The sequence below is a fragment of the Mustela nivalis genome (assembly GCF_964662115.1).
Source record: "Mustela nivalis genome assembly, chromosome: 6".
Classification (NCBI taxonomy): domain Eukaryota; kingdom Metazoa; phylum Chordata; class Mammalia; order Carnivora; family Mustelidae; genus Mustela; species Mustela nivalis.
In genome coordinates, this window is record NC_139025.1 from 41,328,129 (window position 1) to 41,345,418 (window position 17,290).

The following is a 17,290-nucleotide window of genomic DNA, read 5'->3' on the forward strand; positions in this document are numbered from 1 at the left end:
TTATATGGAACCAGGAAAGACCTCAAATTGCCAGAGGGATGTTGAAAAAGAAAACCAAAGTTTGTGGCATCACAATTCCAGACTTCAAATTCTTACAAATCTATAGTCGTCAAGACAGTATGGTACTGGCACAAAAACAGACACATACACCAATGGAACAGAATAGAGAGCCCAGAAATAGAGAAATAGACTCTATGGTCAACTAATCTTCGACAAAGCAGGAAAGAACATCCAATGGAAAAAAGAGTCTCTTCCACAAAGGGTGTTGGGAAAATTGGACAGCCACATGCAGAAGAATGAAACTGGACCATTTCCTTACATCACACACAAAAATAGACTCAAAATGGATGAAAGACCTCAATGTGAGACAGCAATCCATCAGAATCCTTGAGGAGACCACAGGCAGCAAACTCTTCCTAGAAACATCGCCAAAGGGCGCCTGGGTGGCTCAGTGGGTTAAGCTGCTGCCTTCGGCTCAGGTCATGATCTCAGAGTCCTGGGATCGAGTCCCGCATCGGGCTCTCTGCTCAGCAGAGAGCCTGCTTCCCTCTCTCTCTGCCTGCCTCTCCATCTACTTGTGATTTCTCTCTGTCAAATAAATAAATAAAATCTTTAAAAAAAAAAAAAAAAGAAACATCGCCAAAGACAAGGGAAGCAAGGACAAAAATAAACCATTGGGACTTCATCAAGATCAAAAGCTTTTGCACAGCAAAGGAAACAGTCAACAAAACCAAAAGACAACTGACAGAATGGGAGAAGCAACGACATATCAAATAAAGGGCTAGTATCCAAAATCTATAAAGAACTTATCAAACTCAACACCCAAAGAACAAATAATCCAATCAAGAAATGGATAGAAAACATGAACAGACATTTCTGCAAAGAAGACATCCAGGTGGCCAACAGACACATGAAAAAGTGCTCCACATCACTCAGCATCAGGGAAATACAAATCATAACCACAATGAGATACCACCTCACACCAGTCAGAATGGCTACAATTAAAAAGTCAGGAAACGACAGATGTTGGAAAGGATGAAGAGAAAGGGGACCCCCCTACACTGTTGGTGGGAATGCAAGCTGGTGCAGCCACTCTGGAAAATAGCATGGGGTTTCCCCCAAAAAGTTAAAAATAGAGCTACCTTATGACCCAGCAATCACACTACTGGATATTTACCCTAAAGACACAAATGTAGTGATCCGAAGGGGCACGTGCACTTTAATGTTTATAGCAGCAATGTCCACAATAGCCAAACTATGGAAAGAACCTAGATGTCCATCAACAGATGAATGGATAAAGAAGAAGTGGTGTACATATCTGCAATGGAATACTATGCAGCCATCAAAAGAAATGAAATCTTGCCATTTGTAATGATGTGGATGGAACTAGAGAGTATAATGCTGAGCGAAGTAAGTCAAAGAAAGATAATTATCATATGATCTCTCTGATATGAGGAATTTGAGAGGTAGGTGGGGTGTTGTGTGGGGGAGGGAAGGAAAAAAATGAAACAAGATGGGAGCAGGAGGGAGAAAAACCATGAGAGACTCTTAATCTCACAAACAAACTGAGGGTTACGGGGGAGTAGGGAGGTAGGGATGGGGTGGTTGGGTGATGGACATTGGGGAGGGTATGTGCTATGGTCAGTACTATGAAATGTGTAAGCCTGATGATTCATAGACCTGTACCCCTGGGGCAAATAATACATTATATGTTAATAAAAAAATAAATAAAATAAAAATCATGACGTGGAATAAAAAATTCAGGCAAAAAAGAGTATACTACAAAGTAAGCCATAGTGAAGGAAAGCTAATTAGTGGTTGTCTGGGGAAAAGTGTGGAGGGAGAGATGATTACAAAAGGGATCAAAGAAACTTTTGAGAATGATGGAAATGTTTGTTATATTGATTGTGGTGGTTACATGGGTATATACATATGTCAAAACTGTTCAAATTGTGCAGTTCAAATATGTGCATTCTACTGGACTCCAATTGCATCTCAATAAAATTATACCAAAAATAAGAAGGGAGAAACCATCTTATTGACAAATGTAACAAGCAGTCCTACGCTTCCAGCCATATTGTGAACTAGATAACCTAATTGTCTCACTATAAAACAGAAATGACTGGTAAACTATTAACAAACATCCTCTTAAGTGTGTTTTGACTTCATGAAAAAGAAAAACACACAGGTTTGGTCTACCCTTAAAGACTAGAGGGAGAGAATGCTGGTCCCTTAAGCAAGGGGCTTTGGTTTATAAAAGCACTCACAGACAAGAACTTTGCTTGGATTTGGGACTGAGGGTAGGATTTGGGACCGAGACTCCCCCAGATTCCTGAAAGCAATGAAGACCTACACCCTCAGTAAAAGATTGGTCCAACAAAACATTTCACTTGCTAGCACAGGAAAAAATAAGGAAGCTCTACTGCCTTGGGAAAGGTCTCCCCTGAGAATATATAATCACAGTCAATCCTCATGTGTGCTTACGATTTGAATATATATTACCTCTGTAGTCAGGTAACCCCAAGTAAAGAAATTAACCTAAAAGGTGGTCTAGAGGACACGTGGCAGGCTCAGTTGGAAGAGCATTGACTCGATCTCAGGGTTGTTAGTTCAAGCCCTATATTGGGTGTAGGGAGTACTATAAATAAATAAACAAATAAATAGTGTTCAGGCTAAAAATGTCCCTGAAGCACCTGGCAGAAAAAAACAAAGCTTCTCAATATGAAAAAATTTTGAATCAAGCCTCACGGGATTCCCTAATAATACCCCACTAGGAAGTGAGCTCACAATACAAAATAACAAAATATGTTAGAAACCTAGAAAGGTAATATGTGCAAAGGTATAGCACTTGCATTAACACTTTTGTTGCTAAATATTAGAATTTTTCTGAACAAAAAAGTAACCGATAAAATCTAGTGCCATTTTTCTTAATAAGAACACACTTGGAATCCCACTAAAAGGAATTAGAAATTATATCTACTATATAGGTTCATGAAATAAATGAAGGAAGAAAATTACAGAACAATACATATAGATCGGATCTACATTTTTGAAGAAAAAATATAAAGGTTATGTATTTGTATGTGCATATAACAGAATATGGAAACATATACACCAAACTTACTGAAGAGTGAGATTTGAGGAGGATTAACAGAATTGAAACACCTATGTTTTGTTAAGATAAATTCTTTTCTTTTTTTGACAATGAGCATCTGTAATTTATCTTAATAAAGGAAAATATTTTAAGGAGTTTTTCTGTTTGTAACAATGGCAGCTACTTTGTCACTGAAAATAATGGACAAAACCCAATTTTCCAAGTGCAACACAACTGCTCGCTAGAGAAGTCAAGCAATGGACAGAGGAGGACAAACCGAAGGTTCTTGGAAAATCCTGTTTTTCATGCTTCTCTTCGGTTGGCATTCTGTCACCTAAAATGTAATTATTTAAGAAGCTGGCTTTCAGAAAGCATCCCCTTCTGAGAATAATGCTCATTAAGAACAACTTGGATTCAAGAACTGACTTTAGATCACAGTTGCCTTAAACCATAAACTTTATAGCCTGCCCCCAAAGAGATCGGATCATAGCATTAGAAAAGATGGTGAGATCATCCCCTTGTTTGTGCTTGACTTAAATTTAATCAGGTAGTCAAAGAAATCCTAGTCCAAGCAGAATGACAGGTTGCATATAAAAACACATGAATAAGGGTGCCTGGGTAGCTCAGTTGGTTAAGCATCTGCCTTCGGCTCAGGAAGTTCAGGTCATGATCCCAGGGTCCTGGGATGAAACTCTGTTTTGGACTCCCTGCTCGGTGGGGTGTCTGCTTCTCCCTCAGCAGCTCCCTGTTTGTGCTGTCTCTCTCTGATAAACAAAAATGTTTTTTAAAAAATATGAATAGTAAAAGACTAAACATTTTGAAGAACAGAATTGTCTGATAGTTCTTGCTAAAAAGATGTCTTATTAAAAAAAGAAAAAAGATGTCTTACCTTTATAAGCCACGGAGAAATTACTTGCTATGTTCCATAAGTTAAAAGCCTTCTCAGACACAAGAGGTATATAGGATATAGGAAAAGAAAATTTCCAAGACAAATTTTTTAAAAATGGTTAAGGAATTGTTGTGTTGAAATTTAGCATATGAAAAATTCATAATTGAGTACATTTCTTAGTAAATATGAGACTGGGCTGATTCTAGTTTTCTTTTAACAAAATTTGTCCTCCCATTGGCCAAATTTGGGACATGCTGAGCATCAAAACAAACAAACAATAACTATGATTATAAGATATCAAATAAACAAAAATCCGAGTCCACCATGATATTCAAAACAGAAAAAGGGGTATTATTAACAATAGCCAAACTATGGAAAGAGCTCAAATGCCCATCAACTGATGAATGGATAAAGATAATGGTACATGTACATACATAATGGAATACGACTCAAGTTATATTATTTGAATATTACTCAAATAATCTTGTCATTTGCAACAATGTAGATAAAGCTAGAGCATATTATGCTAGTAAGTCACCAGAGAGAGACAAATATTCTATGATCTCACTCAAATGTGGAATTTAAGAAAGAAAATGGGTGAACAAAAGGAGAGGGAAATAAACTATAAGAGACTCTTAATATAAGAAAACAAACTGAAGGTTGATGGAGGGAGGCGGATGGGGTATGGCTAGGTGGCTGGTGGGTATTAAAGGGGACACTTGTGATGAGCACTGGGTGTTGTATGTAAGTGACAAATCACTGAATTCTACTCCAGAAACCAATATTGCTCCATATGTTAACTAAAATTTGAATTTAAAAAAAGGAAAAGGGAAAAAAAAAATAAGGAAAGCCTTTTTTTGTAGAATGTAGAAGGAAAGATATTTAGAAAACTACCATTGTGAACCCCCAAGGCAGTAACTGGTTCATGCAAGAATCAGCAGTGTAAGCTAAAGCCATTAAGCACAATGTTGTGAAGAACAGCCACACAATATTGAAGAATCACACACAAATAATAGCCATTTGCAGAGAAAAAAAGCTTTACAATGGAGAAATCTCTGCTCACCCCCTTAACCACTCTTAAATTCAGTAATCACTCTTAAATTCAGTAATATTAGGGCAATCTAATAATGTGTTTCTTAATGTGAAGCAATAAAAACACAAAAGATCACTAGTGAAATCTTCTTGCCAAGAATGTTTAACCTGAATCTAACCAAGCCTTAAACGGTTTACAGGAAATAGAAGGACTAGGCATTAAAAGACAACATAAGGAAACAACCAAATCCAGAATGTAAGCCCTTCTATAACTATGAATTTTAAAACCCAGTGTCATTTTTAAGAAATGGGAGGAAACTCTTCTAAACTAAAAAGACAAAAGATCTACAACCAAACGCCACATACTGACTGAAACCTGTGAAGTTAAAGGGAGGGAACTACTGTTAAAAAGTCTGAAACAGGGGCACCTGGGTGGCTCAGTTGGTTAAGCAACTGCCTTCAGCTCAGGTCATGGTCCCAGAGTCCTGGGATTAAGTCCCACATTGGGCTCCCAGCTCCACGGGGAGTCTGCTTCACCCTCTGACCTCCCCTCTCATGCTCTCTCTCACTTTGTCTCTCTCTCTCTCTCTCTCTCTCTCGAAATAAATAAATAAAAATCTTTAAAAAAAAAAAAAAGTCTGAAACAAGGGACACCTGGGTGGCTCAGTTGGGTAAGCGACTGCCTTTGGCTCAGGTGATGATCCTGCAATCGCAGGATTGAGTCCCACATCAGGCTCCCTGCTAAGCAGGGAGTCTGCTTCTCCCTCTGACCTCTCTCCTCTCTCTCTCTCCCAAATAAATAGATAAAATATTTTTAAAAAATAAATAAATAAAAAAGAAGTCTGAAACAAATTGGAAAATCTGAATAGAGATTAAATATTTGATGATATTCAGAATTATTGCCAGTTTTCCTTAGGTGTGATCATGATGTTTTAGTTCTATATTTTAGTTCTATCCTAAGAATCTCCTTGTTCTTAGAAAATACATGCTTAAATTTTTAGACAGGAATTACCATGCTGCCTGAAATTTACTTTAAAGGAGTAGAGCAGTGTGGTGGAGAGGGAAGATTGCCAAAATCTGTCTTTAAGCTTCAAAACCAGGAATATGGTTTAACCTAATATATATGTAAAGAGAGCTAAAGCAACTGTCAGCAACTGTTAGCAATTGTTGAATCTGGGTGTTGGCTATACAGGAGTTTGCTCTCATTTCAACTTTTCCGTGTCAGAAATTTTTTTTATACTGAAAAGTTAGAGTAGGAAGATTCTTCTCAGAAATATTCTCCTTGGATGACACCTACCAAATTTACTTTAAATTTTAAAGAATTACCTTAACTATTCTAAAGAAGTGGTTTGCTTTTCATGTGTACTCACCATCCAATCGAAGCCTATGCCTAAAACCTGCTTCAATTATTGCAAATACTCTGTTTAGAATAGAAATTCCAAAACAATCAGCACAAGATTTTTATGTGTAACTGGTTTTATACCCAAACAACAAACTTAACAGCAGTAAAACAAACTGTTTATTACAGCATAAAATGCGTTATATTAAATTTACACAATGATATATAAAAACACATACTGTTTATATCATACAGTAATTTAACATCATAGAAATATCAAAACAAATGCTACTCATGCACAAAACATGCATATATTGGTATAAAAAAACAATTTTACACAATACTGTTTACCAAAACATTTTTTTTTTCTTTTTTTAAAAAAAGCCCTTCCAGACAGAATCAGTGGTCCAATCTGGACTGGATTGCACTAAAATGTTCAGGCCAATGCTTAGGTGGCACAATGCTCAGTGAGCAATTTTGGGCTTAGAGTCACACCCAAGGGTTATTTCATTAGGGCTGAATTTCTCAGTACCCCAGGACCAAAATTCTATCCCAAAGACAAGTCCTTCCAGGAAGAAATGGTTGGATCAGCTGCAAATCAGGGAAGAGGAAAAAGGCATCAAAATGTTGGCTAATCGGCCGTTAAAGGGTTACTGTAACTAGGGCCTAGGCACCAAATGCGGCAAAAGTTTTAGTGAATCCTTTTAAGGTTATTACCAGCCTCCCTATCCAGGTCACCAGCTCTGGATCTAGGGGCTGGTCTTCAAGTTCTGAGTCCAGTAATCGAAACAGTTCTGAGAGGAAAAGAGAATGGGGACCCACCTAAGAAAGGGAGACTATATTGAAAATTACAGAAAACAATGACTGTCCATCGTACCTACTTCACACAACTGTATGTGATGCCTCTCAACAGGTAAACCCTGGTGGAGACACTGCCCGAGAGAACCAAGAAGCAAACGTATGTCCTAGATTCCATCAACCTGACCTTCCGATCAAAAGGTCCCATCCCAGTAAGACTGGACCATCGAAACCTGTGCCTTCACAGATGCTCGGAGAATTTCCGATAAAAATCACCTGATATCACAAAATCCACTCACTATCACCACCATTAAAAACCCAGTATTTACTCCTAGCCAACAAAAAAACATTCTTTACCTTCCATTCAAGGCACTAGTGTCCCTACAGGATGAAGGCGAGACAACTGACCTCGGGGTGACCGCAACGAAAGGAAAGCATTCCGTGAAACTGTCACACAAAGAAATAAGACGCCACCTTTTCCTCTAGAAAACTAGCAAACACCCCGCTCTCCCCGCCAGCGGCGTTCCTTAGACGGTCGTCATGAGTTTCAGAGAGCCGGACCGAAAGCGGAGGATCTTCTTCTTGAGGTTATGCGAAGCCTTGATTTTGACAAAGGTTTTCGTGGGGTTGCTGTGGAGGTCTGGGGCCGTGACCGCCTGGATGGGGAGGGTCTGGACGAACTGGGACCAGATGAGGCCCCCGCTTTCCTCGGAGTCACTGGAGCTCGTGCTGTCGCCCGCAAACTCACCCTCGCTCACGCTGGACTCGCTGTCCCCGAAGCAGTTGGTGGTGTAGTTGCTGCGCTCGTCCTCGCTGGTGTCCAGCACCGTGGAGTGGAAGAGCGACTCGCACTCGGCCGAGTACTCCGAGTCGCTGGCCACGTAGGCGTAGGGGCTGGCGTAGGGCAGCGGCACGGCGGCGGGATACAGTCCCACGTGCTCGCGCCGGCCGCGCCGCGACCGCCGCAGGGCCTCTTCCAGGGATACCTCGGCGGCCGAGCGCCAGCGCCGCGAGTCCGTTCGCTTGTGCTTGGGCTTGGCCACCAGAGCCTCCCGGCCGTGACCGTGCGCCCTGCCCCCGGCCCTGTGGCCCGCGCCCGGTGGCCGGCTGGGGAGACCCGCCTCGGGCTGGCCGCCCCCGCCCTTCCGCCCGCGGGACGAGGCCTTCCTGAGTTTCCGGTTTGTGTCCGCGTCGTCGGGGAACCGGCACTTCTTGCCCGCCACGCGGCTCTTCTCCCTCACCGGGGGCAGCGCACTGTCCGGGCCGTGAAGGGTCGGGGCGCCCCGGTGCTTCGGGGCTGAGCCCCGCGGGACGGCCGCCGTCCGGGCGCCGCGGTGGGGCCTGCCGCCCGCTGCCTGCGGGCCCGGGCCCGACGGCGCCTTGGCCGGGGGCCCTTCCTCCAGGCTCTGGGAGGAGGAGCCCTCGCTCTTGAAATCCAGCGCCGGCCGCTCTTCCACGGTGAAAGCCGCAGGCAGCGGCGTCGCGGGCACAGGAGGGGGCGCTGCCGGAGGGGCGGGCGGCGGGCCGCTCTTCTGCGACAGCTTTTTCAGCGGCTGGACGGCTTTGCCCTCCACCGGCGGCGCGGGGCCCCTCCCGGGGCTCTCCTTGGCAGGGGCGCCTAGGACCTGAATGCCGTCATTGGGGGACTCCCCTGGGACAGCGGTGGGACAGCGGGTGTGTTCCTGGGAAGCGGGCTTGGCATTTTTGGGCAGATGCTTGGCTGGAAGTTCAGGGGCGGCGCCGGGCAAGCAGCCGTCAGGCGGGGACAGCCTCTTGCTTTCCACGTGTTCTGCCTTGGATTCCTTTGACCACTGCTTCGGTGGGGAGAACGTCCCGAGGTCCAAAGAAGGGATTCCGCCCGAGGGCAGAAGCACCTGTTTAGAATTTTTAAGGTTCCCGCTATTGCCCTGTGAGACGCCCCCAGTCACTCGGACACAGACGCTCCCATTCCTCAGAAGCCCCTTCGTGGGGTCCGCATTCACACTGGTTCTTGGTTTGTTGGTCCTTACAGGGTGTGTTTTTTTCTGGACCAGGCTCAGAATGTAGCCATCCATTTTCTTACTGGACGAAGGATGGGGAGCAGACCACAAACTGCTTGGAGATGGCAAGGAAGTGTCTGTCTTGACGGCGTCCAGCTCAGATCCCACACAAAGGTCACTGGCATGGTTACCAAGCCTCTCCTCTTCCCTCAGAGGGTTGCCCGTCAGACAAAGGAGAAACATTGGGCTCTGCACCGCCACGGCATGAAGTGGGCTGGGATAGCGATACACATCGTTCCCGTTTTTAGACACCAGATCACACTGGTACTTGGGATTCACATCTGCAATGATACCAAGGGAATTAAATTGTGATGTGGAGTGGGTATGGCAAACTGGCCCTGAGGCCTGGTCTTCACAATGGCCTTCTTTATATTCCAACCATCCTATGAGATCTGAAAAACATTTAAAGGTACACTCTGAAGAAATTAATTGGTCAGCGCCAGCTTGACTCAGGCCAATTTCTAGGAAAACAAATTCACAGATAGAGAATGCTAAAGAATCAACTATTCCTACAAGCTACTGTACTCTTTTACATACAGTCCATACTACTGGATGAGGGAAGAAATATTTAACAAAGAAATTCGTAACAGGAAATGATATATCCTCTGAAGGAAAAGTATTCAGCCATTATAAATACTTTCAAATTGAGGTGCCTGGGTGGCTCAGTGGGTTGAGCTTTTGCCTTCCACTCAGTTCATGATCTCTGGGTCCTGGGATCAAGCCCTGCATCAGGATCCCTGCTCAGCGGGGAGCCTGCTTCCCCCTCTCTCTGCCTGCCTCATGCCTACTTGTGATCTCTGTCAAATAAATAAATAAAATCTTAAAAAAAAAAAAAAAAACACTTTCAAACTATTGAATAATGGGGAAAATGCTTTAAAGTTTAGTGAAAATCATGATATTATACCAGACTATGATTATAATTTTATTGACTGTATATATATATGCAAAGAGAAAAGTCTTGGATGAAGCACACCAGGATGCCAATAGTAGCATTGCAGTGTAAAAAGCAAGTGAGATTTTCTTCTTTATTTCCTATTTTCTACATTTTCCATAAATATACACTGCATTTACAACTCAAAAAAACACATTTTTTGAATCATTCTTTCTCTGGGCTACTTTACCCTCTGTATTCTATACCTGGTTTCCTTTTGAAATACTGCAGATAAACTGTACTTTCTGAGAGGTTTCTCTTCATTTTCTATCTTTTTAGATCTACTTAATGACATGTGTTTGGTATAATTGTCAATTGGAAGTTCAAAGAAACTGATCAAATTTCAATGAAGATTAACCAAATGTAAATAATAATCACCTTATATTTTCAATAGTGACACAAAAAAATAAAACAATAAATAGGAAGGAATTCTTGATAAGGTTTTAAAAGATTGAGTTGTAGTATTAATGAATAAATTTTCCACATCTCAAAAATGTAAATGCCAAAATACAAGGAAATCAAGCTTTCTTGCTTAATTAAATGATTTTGATGTCTTACCCTTGGTGACTATTATAAATATGAAATCCCTTTAATGAACTTTAGCTCAGGAAAATCAAAGTTTTTGTCACTATTTAATATATCCTGTATTATACTTATTCACTCAAATATTGAAAAACTACTATGTGCCAGAGTCTATGTAAATTGCTTAATTTAAGGGAAAGACCTTCAGTGGTAATGACCTTCAGTGGTAATTAGCAGCCCTGGGGAAAAATATATTCTGGACACAGAAAAGATAGGATTCATTTGTGAAGAAAAGATTATTATAAAGTAAAAGTGCTGTGTCCTTACCCCCCACCCCACACACACACCTGTACTCCTAATAAACAGCTAACTATAAGAAAGGGAAACCTTTTTAGCTAATACTGTTGCCCATCCATCCTCCTCCACTACTCTATCTTCGCCCTATATTTAAACATTGCCCTATGTTTACCTACACTTTACTATTCTGTCCCTATTCTCAACTGAGTTAAGGCGCGAAACAGACATCTCAGTCCCCAAGGCCCAGTACAACTGCCTCAGTTATGTGAAGATGTGGCATTTGGGAGATCAGGGGTCTGTCCTCAAGGAAAACCTTTACCAAAGCACCATTAATGGGTTTTAAAGTTTCCCTCTGAAACCAGAGCAGCAGAGTGAAGGGGAGCAATTATCAATGAACTTGAGGCCCAGACACTCTAGATAACACAGATTTGTGCTTCCCCAAGTGATTGCTGCTGACAGCACACAGTACAAACACAAAAAACCAGCCAGTTAGCAGCCTCAGTTGTTTGGCACGATGTTTTCATTGCTGGGATCTCAAAAAGTCAGCCTTCTGCCCAGGCGGAGGACACAGGCAAACAGAGAGTACAGTGACATGTGTTGGCACCCACAGCTCCTCTCCTTTGTTTTCTCTGCTCTTGAGGAACCATAGTAAAGCAGAACTACGCAGGGAGTTCCAAGTTTCAGCAACAACTCTGCCATTCAGCAAATGAGGAGCCTCTGACAAGCTGTTTCATAAAACCAAATTCCTCCTCTGTTCAATGAGAAGGTCGAACACAATAATTTCTGAATTCCCTCGGTGTCGTGGAAAAAACTTGGACCTGGTAGTTAGTCCTGAGCATGGTCCTGCCTCTGCTCCCCACTACCTATATAACCTTAAACAATTAACCTAACCTCACTGGACCTCCTTTTTCTGAGACATAAGATGGAGCTAACGATACTTGCACACCCTGCAGAACTATTGGGAGGATTCAAAGGAGATAAATGTAGTACAGTGTGGGATATACAGTGGAAATGCAGAAACTCTTCCAATACCAACAACTGCATGACTCTCTCTGGAGGTCACTGCGAGGATAGCCCAAAATGGGGAACAGTGGCACATGGCCCAGGGGAATCTCATCCCGCCCACCTGCTAGAAGAAAAGACAGCTGCCATGGTACAAGACATTCTGGAGAACGTGGAGGGGTCACTGCTCCCTGAAGTGCCAATCAGTCTGACAGATAAATTTAACTTAGTGTAAGTCTGAGCTTTCAATGATTGAAAGAAGAAAAAAACAGATCCAAAGTGGTTTTCAAGAGAAAATGCAAACAAGTTAAGCTAACAGCAAAGGCTCGCAAACAGAGCCCAAGAGACCTATAATATTGGGACAGGATTTCTAAGGACAAGCTATCTTGCCACTGTCAGCTAACCAGTACCCAAGGAGGACCTGAAGAGTGATCATCATGGTTCTAAATCAACTATGTCATGAAATGTAGCACAATGATGAAATGCTCTCTCTGACCTTCTGTTTTTCTATCAATAGAAGGGGTTGAAGCTACATCATCTTTAAGGGCCTTTCACCCCTTCCAATTAAAAATGTCTATCAAGGGGCACCTGGGTGGCTCACTGAGTTAAGCCTCTGCCTTCAGCTCAGGTCATGACCTGAGGTGTTGGGACTGGGTCTTGGGATGATGACCAGGGTCTTGGGATTGATCCCTGCATCAGGCTCTCTGCTCAGCGGAGAGCCTGCTTTCCCCTCTCTCTCTGCCTGCCTCTCTGCCTACTTATGATCTCTCTCTCTGTCAAATAAATTAATAAAACCTTTAAAAAAAATGTCTATTGATTCTAAAAAGTCTTACCTGCAGATTTGGGGCAACCATCTGAGATAGTCAAGGTTGCCTCCAAGGGGCTGCAAAAGCAGGTGCTGGAATGACAACTGGATAAACACTCACTGAAGACCGAGTTAGAGGAATTGGAAAGGGATCCTGAAGCCCCATCACTCAGCTCATAAAACCCTACAAATAAAAACACCATTTGGAATTAAGATCACGTCAAGCAATAGTACAAATTTGTGCTTAAAAGGAAAAGAGTTAATCAACTAGGAAAGGTAGGAGAGGGAGACGGTGGTAGTGGGGGGCAATTTTGGTTCACTGGATTTAACATTGTGCCTGTATGATTTTATTTCAGGCAATTCTTAGGAAAAGGCCAAGAGCCCATATCTATGGATACATTTCAAAGTTACTCTCACCCTCAAATTGACCTTCCTCCTTGACCCCACCTTTAAAGATGTTCAAGGAATGAGACTTAGATCTCTCAAAGCCTCAACTTTATCATGAAAGTTTCAGGAAGAATAATTTGAAGAAAAAAACAAATCTAGTTAAGAAGCCAAATGGCTTAAAAGAAGAAAAAAAAAACTTTTGAAGTGGTCTCAGGAAGTTGAAGTGTGACTAATTTTCTAGCCCAGTTCTGACTTTCTCAAGTTTCAAAGGAGGACTGCTCTTCCAGAAATTTGAATAAAAGCTTTTATTTTTAAACTCAGGGGACTCCAGTCAGATCAATCTCATTATTAAAAATTTTGTCATCTGGTTTTATTTCCCTCTCATACAACTGAATGGCAGACTGCTTTTTTTTCTTTTCTTTCTTTTATTTTTTTTTTTTTTAAATCTCTCTGCCCTAGAAACAAACTCCATTGCCATTTGCAGGTCTGGGAAGGCTAACCCCAGGGGGCTGAAGTAGAACTTGAGTGCAGAATTCCGTCCTTGTGCTCACACACTCACCTGAGCTGGGCCGACTGTCCGTCTCTAGGTGCTCTTCAGATGTCTTTTCTACATCTAGTCTCAGGTCACTTATCTGCTTGTCAAGTTCTTGCAACTGATTCAACAAACCAGCATCTCTTCTCCTTAGACAATTCTGATTAGGAAGAAACACAGAAAAGGAAAAATGAACACATTTTTGGTCACAAAGAACCAGAAAGTCTGCTATCAGTACTCAAATTACCATTTAAAGAGTTCACTAGAGGCGCCTGGGTGGCTTGGTAGTTAAGCGGCTGCCTTCAGCTCAGGTCATGATCCCCGTATACTGGGATCGAGCCCCACATCAGGCTCCTTGCTCAGCGGGAGGCCTGTGTCTCCCTCTCCCACTCCCCCTGCTTGTGTTCCCTCTCTCGCTCTCTCTCTCTCTCTGTCAAAGAAATAAAATCTTTTTTAAATAAATAAATAAATAAAGTTCACTATATCTTCCAAAAGCAAAATTTGGAATTTAAAACAAACAAACAAACAAAAAAACTTCAAGAATATGTTCTATGTTTAGTGTTACTTTCTTGCATTTTGTGGTGCTATAAAGTTTTTTCATAAAAACACGACTTGCTTTTTGTTTCAAAGAATATATACAAATTCACTTTTTAAAGGTAAGGATAAGGAGATTTTTTTAAACTCTCTGCGTACAGCCAATTTTTCACAAAACCATACTTCACAGTAGACTCTAATTTGAAGTCAGGGTGTGAGATATTTCTTACAGTACACTATACTCTTACTTAGGTGAGATTTTCTGGCCAAATGTCCCGCAGAGTTTTGTTTTCTATTAGTTGCTTTGGTGGGGTTTAATCAGTCTTAGGGCCTTTGAAAGTGAGAAACTAATACTAATAGCCAGTGCCAAGTATAATGTGAGCCGGCAAAATCCAAAACCCTCAAGGGAAGGTCCATCAAGATTTGAACTCAACTTGGGTTTCCAAAGGTGACAGATCTGTAGTGCTAACTCACAGCGCCACCTAGTGCTTCCTACTGCTGGGAAAGCAAAAGAACTAAAAAGGCATCTGGTTCAAATCATGAATGCCAAGTCTACCTATGAAAATAGTACCACAAACACTGACTGGACTGAAATTCTCCTGACATGTAGCCTTACTCCCCTCCAGGGGACAACAGGAATGTGCCACTCACAATCTTGAAACTCATGAAGAGAAAAAGGTGCTATTGTACAAGACAATGCATAAAATGTCAATGACCAAGGCATAGCCAGCAAGAATTAACTCAAATCCACATTACACACGAATCTGGGCTGCTACCAAAAACCAGTAAAATGCCAAAAAAGGTATTGCACAAACCAGGATGCATCTTTAAAAAATAGATGCATAGGAATATTATTCCTGTCTGTCCTTTGACTTAAAAAAGCCTGTAGACAAAACCCATATATGCCTGTTTGCTAGAATTCGCTTCTTAAGGCAAAATAAACCAAAGTAAAAGCACTTTGATGCTGAGAGAGAAAAAGGGAGAGAGGAGAGAGAAAAATTATGTGGAAAGAGATAATACAAGAAACCCCTTGACAAATAACCACACAACATCACCTATGTTCACTATTGTATGAGGGTCATTATCGAGCATGTGTCTAGTTTCAGACAGTATCACATGCTCAGAAAAACATTTTTTTCCTCTCTTTTCAAAACTACATTTTTGAGGTCACCATAACAAAGCTGCCGCCATTATTCTGAGGCGGGGTCAAGAGCTGTTCATCAATACATTAAGCGCCAAAGTTCTTTTTCTTCCCCATTAATGCAGATGGCACAGAATGACAGAGACACTGACGGAAATCCAGTAAGATTAATGCCGCCTAAGAGCAGATTCTCTCTTCTCCCACCTCCACCGCCGTTCACAGAAAATACGAGAGGACGGGGCACTTTCTCCAGCCAAATTTCTATCCTTTGCATGTTTTAGCTGCCTCATACAAAGGGCTTCTATTTGAAATTAAGCAGCAGCCCAGGCAAAAGCTGGCGTGCCTGGAGTCCCGGGAGGGGCAGGGCTCCCTACGTGCGCTTCCGCGTAATCGTAAAATTCAGCTTCGGACAGTTAACCTCGCCACAAGCCCCCTCCTCGGCTTTTGTCCCCTCTCGGCGGGAGGACACGAAGCTAAGACCTCCAAAAGAAATGGTATTTTAAAGGAGGGTTTGCAAACATTCAGGGAGAGGGCGTTGCATTCGTCTAACTAGAGAGACTGAAGGTTACAACCAGGCGACTCCAAGAATCCCGAAGGCAGCGCGAGGAGGGGAGAGCTGCCACCCCCTCTCGGCAATCCGCGCGGGGTCGCCAGCCCCTCACCTGACACAAAGCGGGCACACGCCAGAAACGCGTGGGCGCCCGGGGCCCACGCGGGGATGGAGGTCCGGGATCCGGGAGAATCCCCCCCAGCCGGAGGCACCCCTCGCGCCCGCCCCCAGACCACCTGCCCGAATTCCAGCCCCTGTGCAGGGACAGCCGTGCCCCTACCTCCAGGCACGACCTACCAATTGCTTCCGCAGCAGCAAGATATTCTCCTCCAAGAACTTCTCCTCCAGGCGGCTGCGTTGCGCCGCCTCCGCCGGCAGCTCCGCAGCGCGGGGCGCAGCGACTCCCGAGCCCCCAGCGCCACGCAGGGCGCCCCGAACCAGCAGCTCCTGGCGCTGGCGCAGGTACTCCAGCTCCGCCAGCCCGGCCAGCGTGGCCTCCTGCCGCTCCCGGGTGCGCTGCCGCTCCGTGTCCGCCTCGCCTTTCTCGCGCCAGCGCCCCTCGGGCTCCAGCGCGCGCTGCTCGCCCCGGGCCGGCGCCTGCGGCTCCAGCTCCCTCGCCGTCCCGACCGCACTCGGCTTCATGGCCCCGACCCTCGCAGCGAGCACTCGTCACCGCAGCCCGGCCGCCCGGGCGGAGGAGCGGGCGCTAGGGCTGCGGCCGAGGGCTCATGCCGCCCTGGGACGGGGCACGGCGACGGGGCGACAGCCAGAAGCGCTCGGGACGCGCTCGCGGCCGCGGGCTGCAGCCGTCCGGGCCCGGGCGGCGCCGTCCGCTGTCGCCGCGCGTCCCTGGCCGCGGCCCCGCAGCTGATAACGCCCTGCCCGGCGCTACGTCACGCGCGGCGGCCCGGCAAACCCCCGCCTGGCGCCCGCCTCCCCGCGCCGGCCCCTCGGCTCCGAGGCGCGCTCCCCCAGGCTTCCCCCTCTTCTGTCAGGGGCGCCGCTGGCGCTCGGCGCCGGCCTCCTCCTCTCTCGGCCCTCCCCGCTCCTCCCTGTCTCCTCCCCCGCTCTTCCCGCGGGCCTCCTAGCCCCCTTTTCGGGTTTACTGCACCCAATTTTTGCCTCGTTCCTTATTGGCTCTTTTGCCTCGCACAAAGCGAGGGGCGAGCGCCTCGAGTCCCAGCATCCTGTTACAGTCGGCCTCGCAGGCAGGGTCGCGAGGGGACGCAGCAGTTGGGCTCCCCCGAGAACTTTCTGAAACTCGACCGAGTTGCTGCACACAATCTTAACCCTTTCCCCCCACGTCCACTGTTCGCATCCACTCACACCGATTTCGGTTTCTTTCACCTTGCCGAGCAAGGTACTGAGAGTGGATTCAAAGACCATTTCTGTGGGTTT

The 17,290-nt window shown here is 44.4% G+C and overlaps 1 protein-coding gene across 2 annotated transcripts; it reads right to left on the minus strand.

Annotated features, from left to right (window-relative positions):
- Window positions 1–6,511: 6,511 nt before the first annotated feature.
- On the minus strand, window positions 6,512–16,883 carry DACT1 (dishevelled binding antagonist of beta catenin 1). Of its 2 annotated transcripts, none has more exons than XM_082733687.1 (4): window positions 16,190–16,883; window positions 13,695–13,827; window positions 12,777–12,932; window positions 6,512–9,583 (listed from the first exon to the last, which is right to left on the minus strand). In XM_082733687.1, the coding sequence occupies exons 1-4, from the start codon at window positions 16,532–16,534 to the stop codon at window positions 7,680–7,682; spliced, it is 2,538 nt and encodes an 845-aa protein (XP_082589813.1). In that variant the 5' UTR covers window positions 16,535–16,883; the 3' UTR covers window positions 6,512–7,679. The 2 variants fall into 2 exon arrangements, with proteins under 2 accessions (XP_082589813.1, XP_082589814.1); XM_082733688.1 differs by having other exon boundaries at window positions 6,512–9,472; window positions 16,190–16,881.
- Window positions 16,884–17,290: the final 407 nt, after the last annotated feature.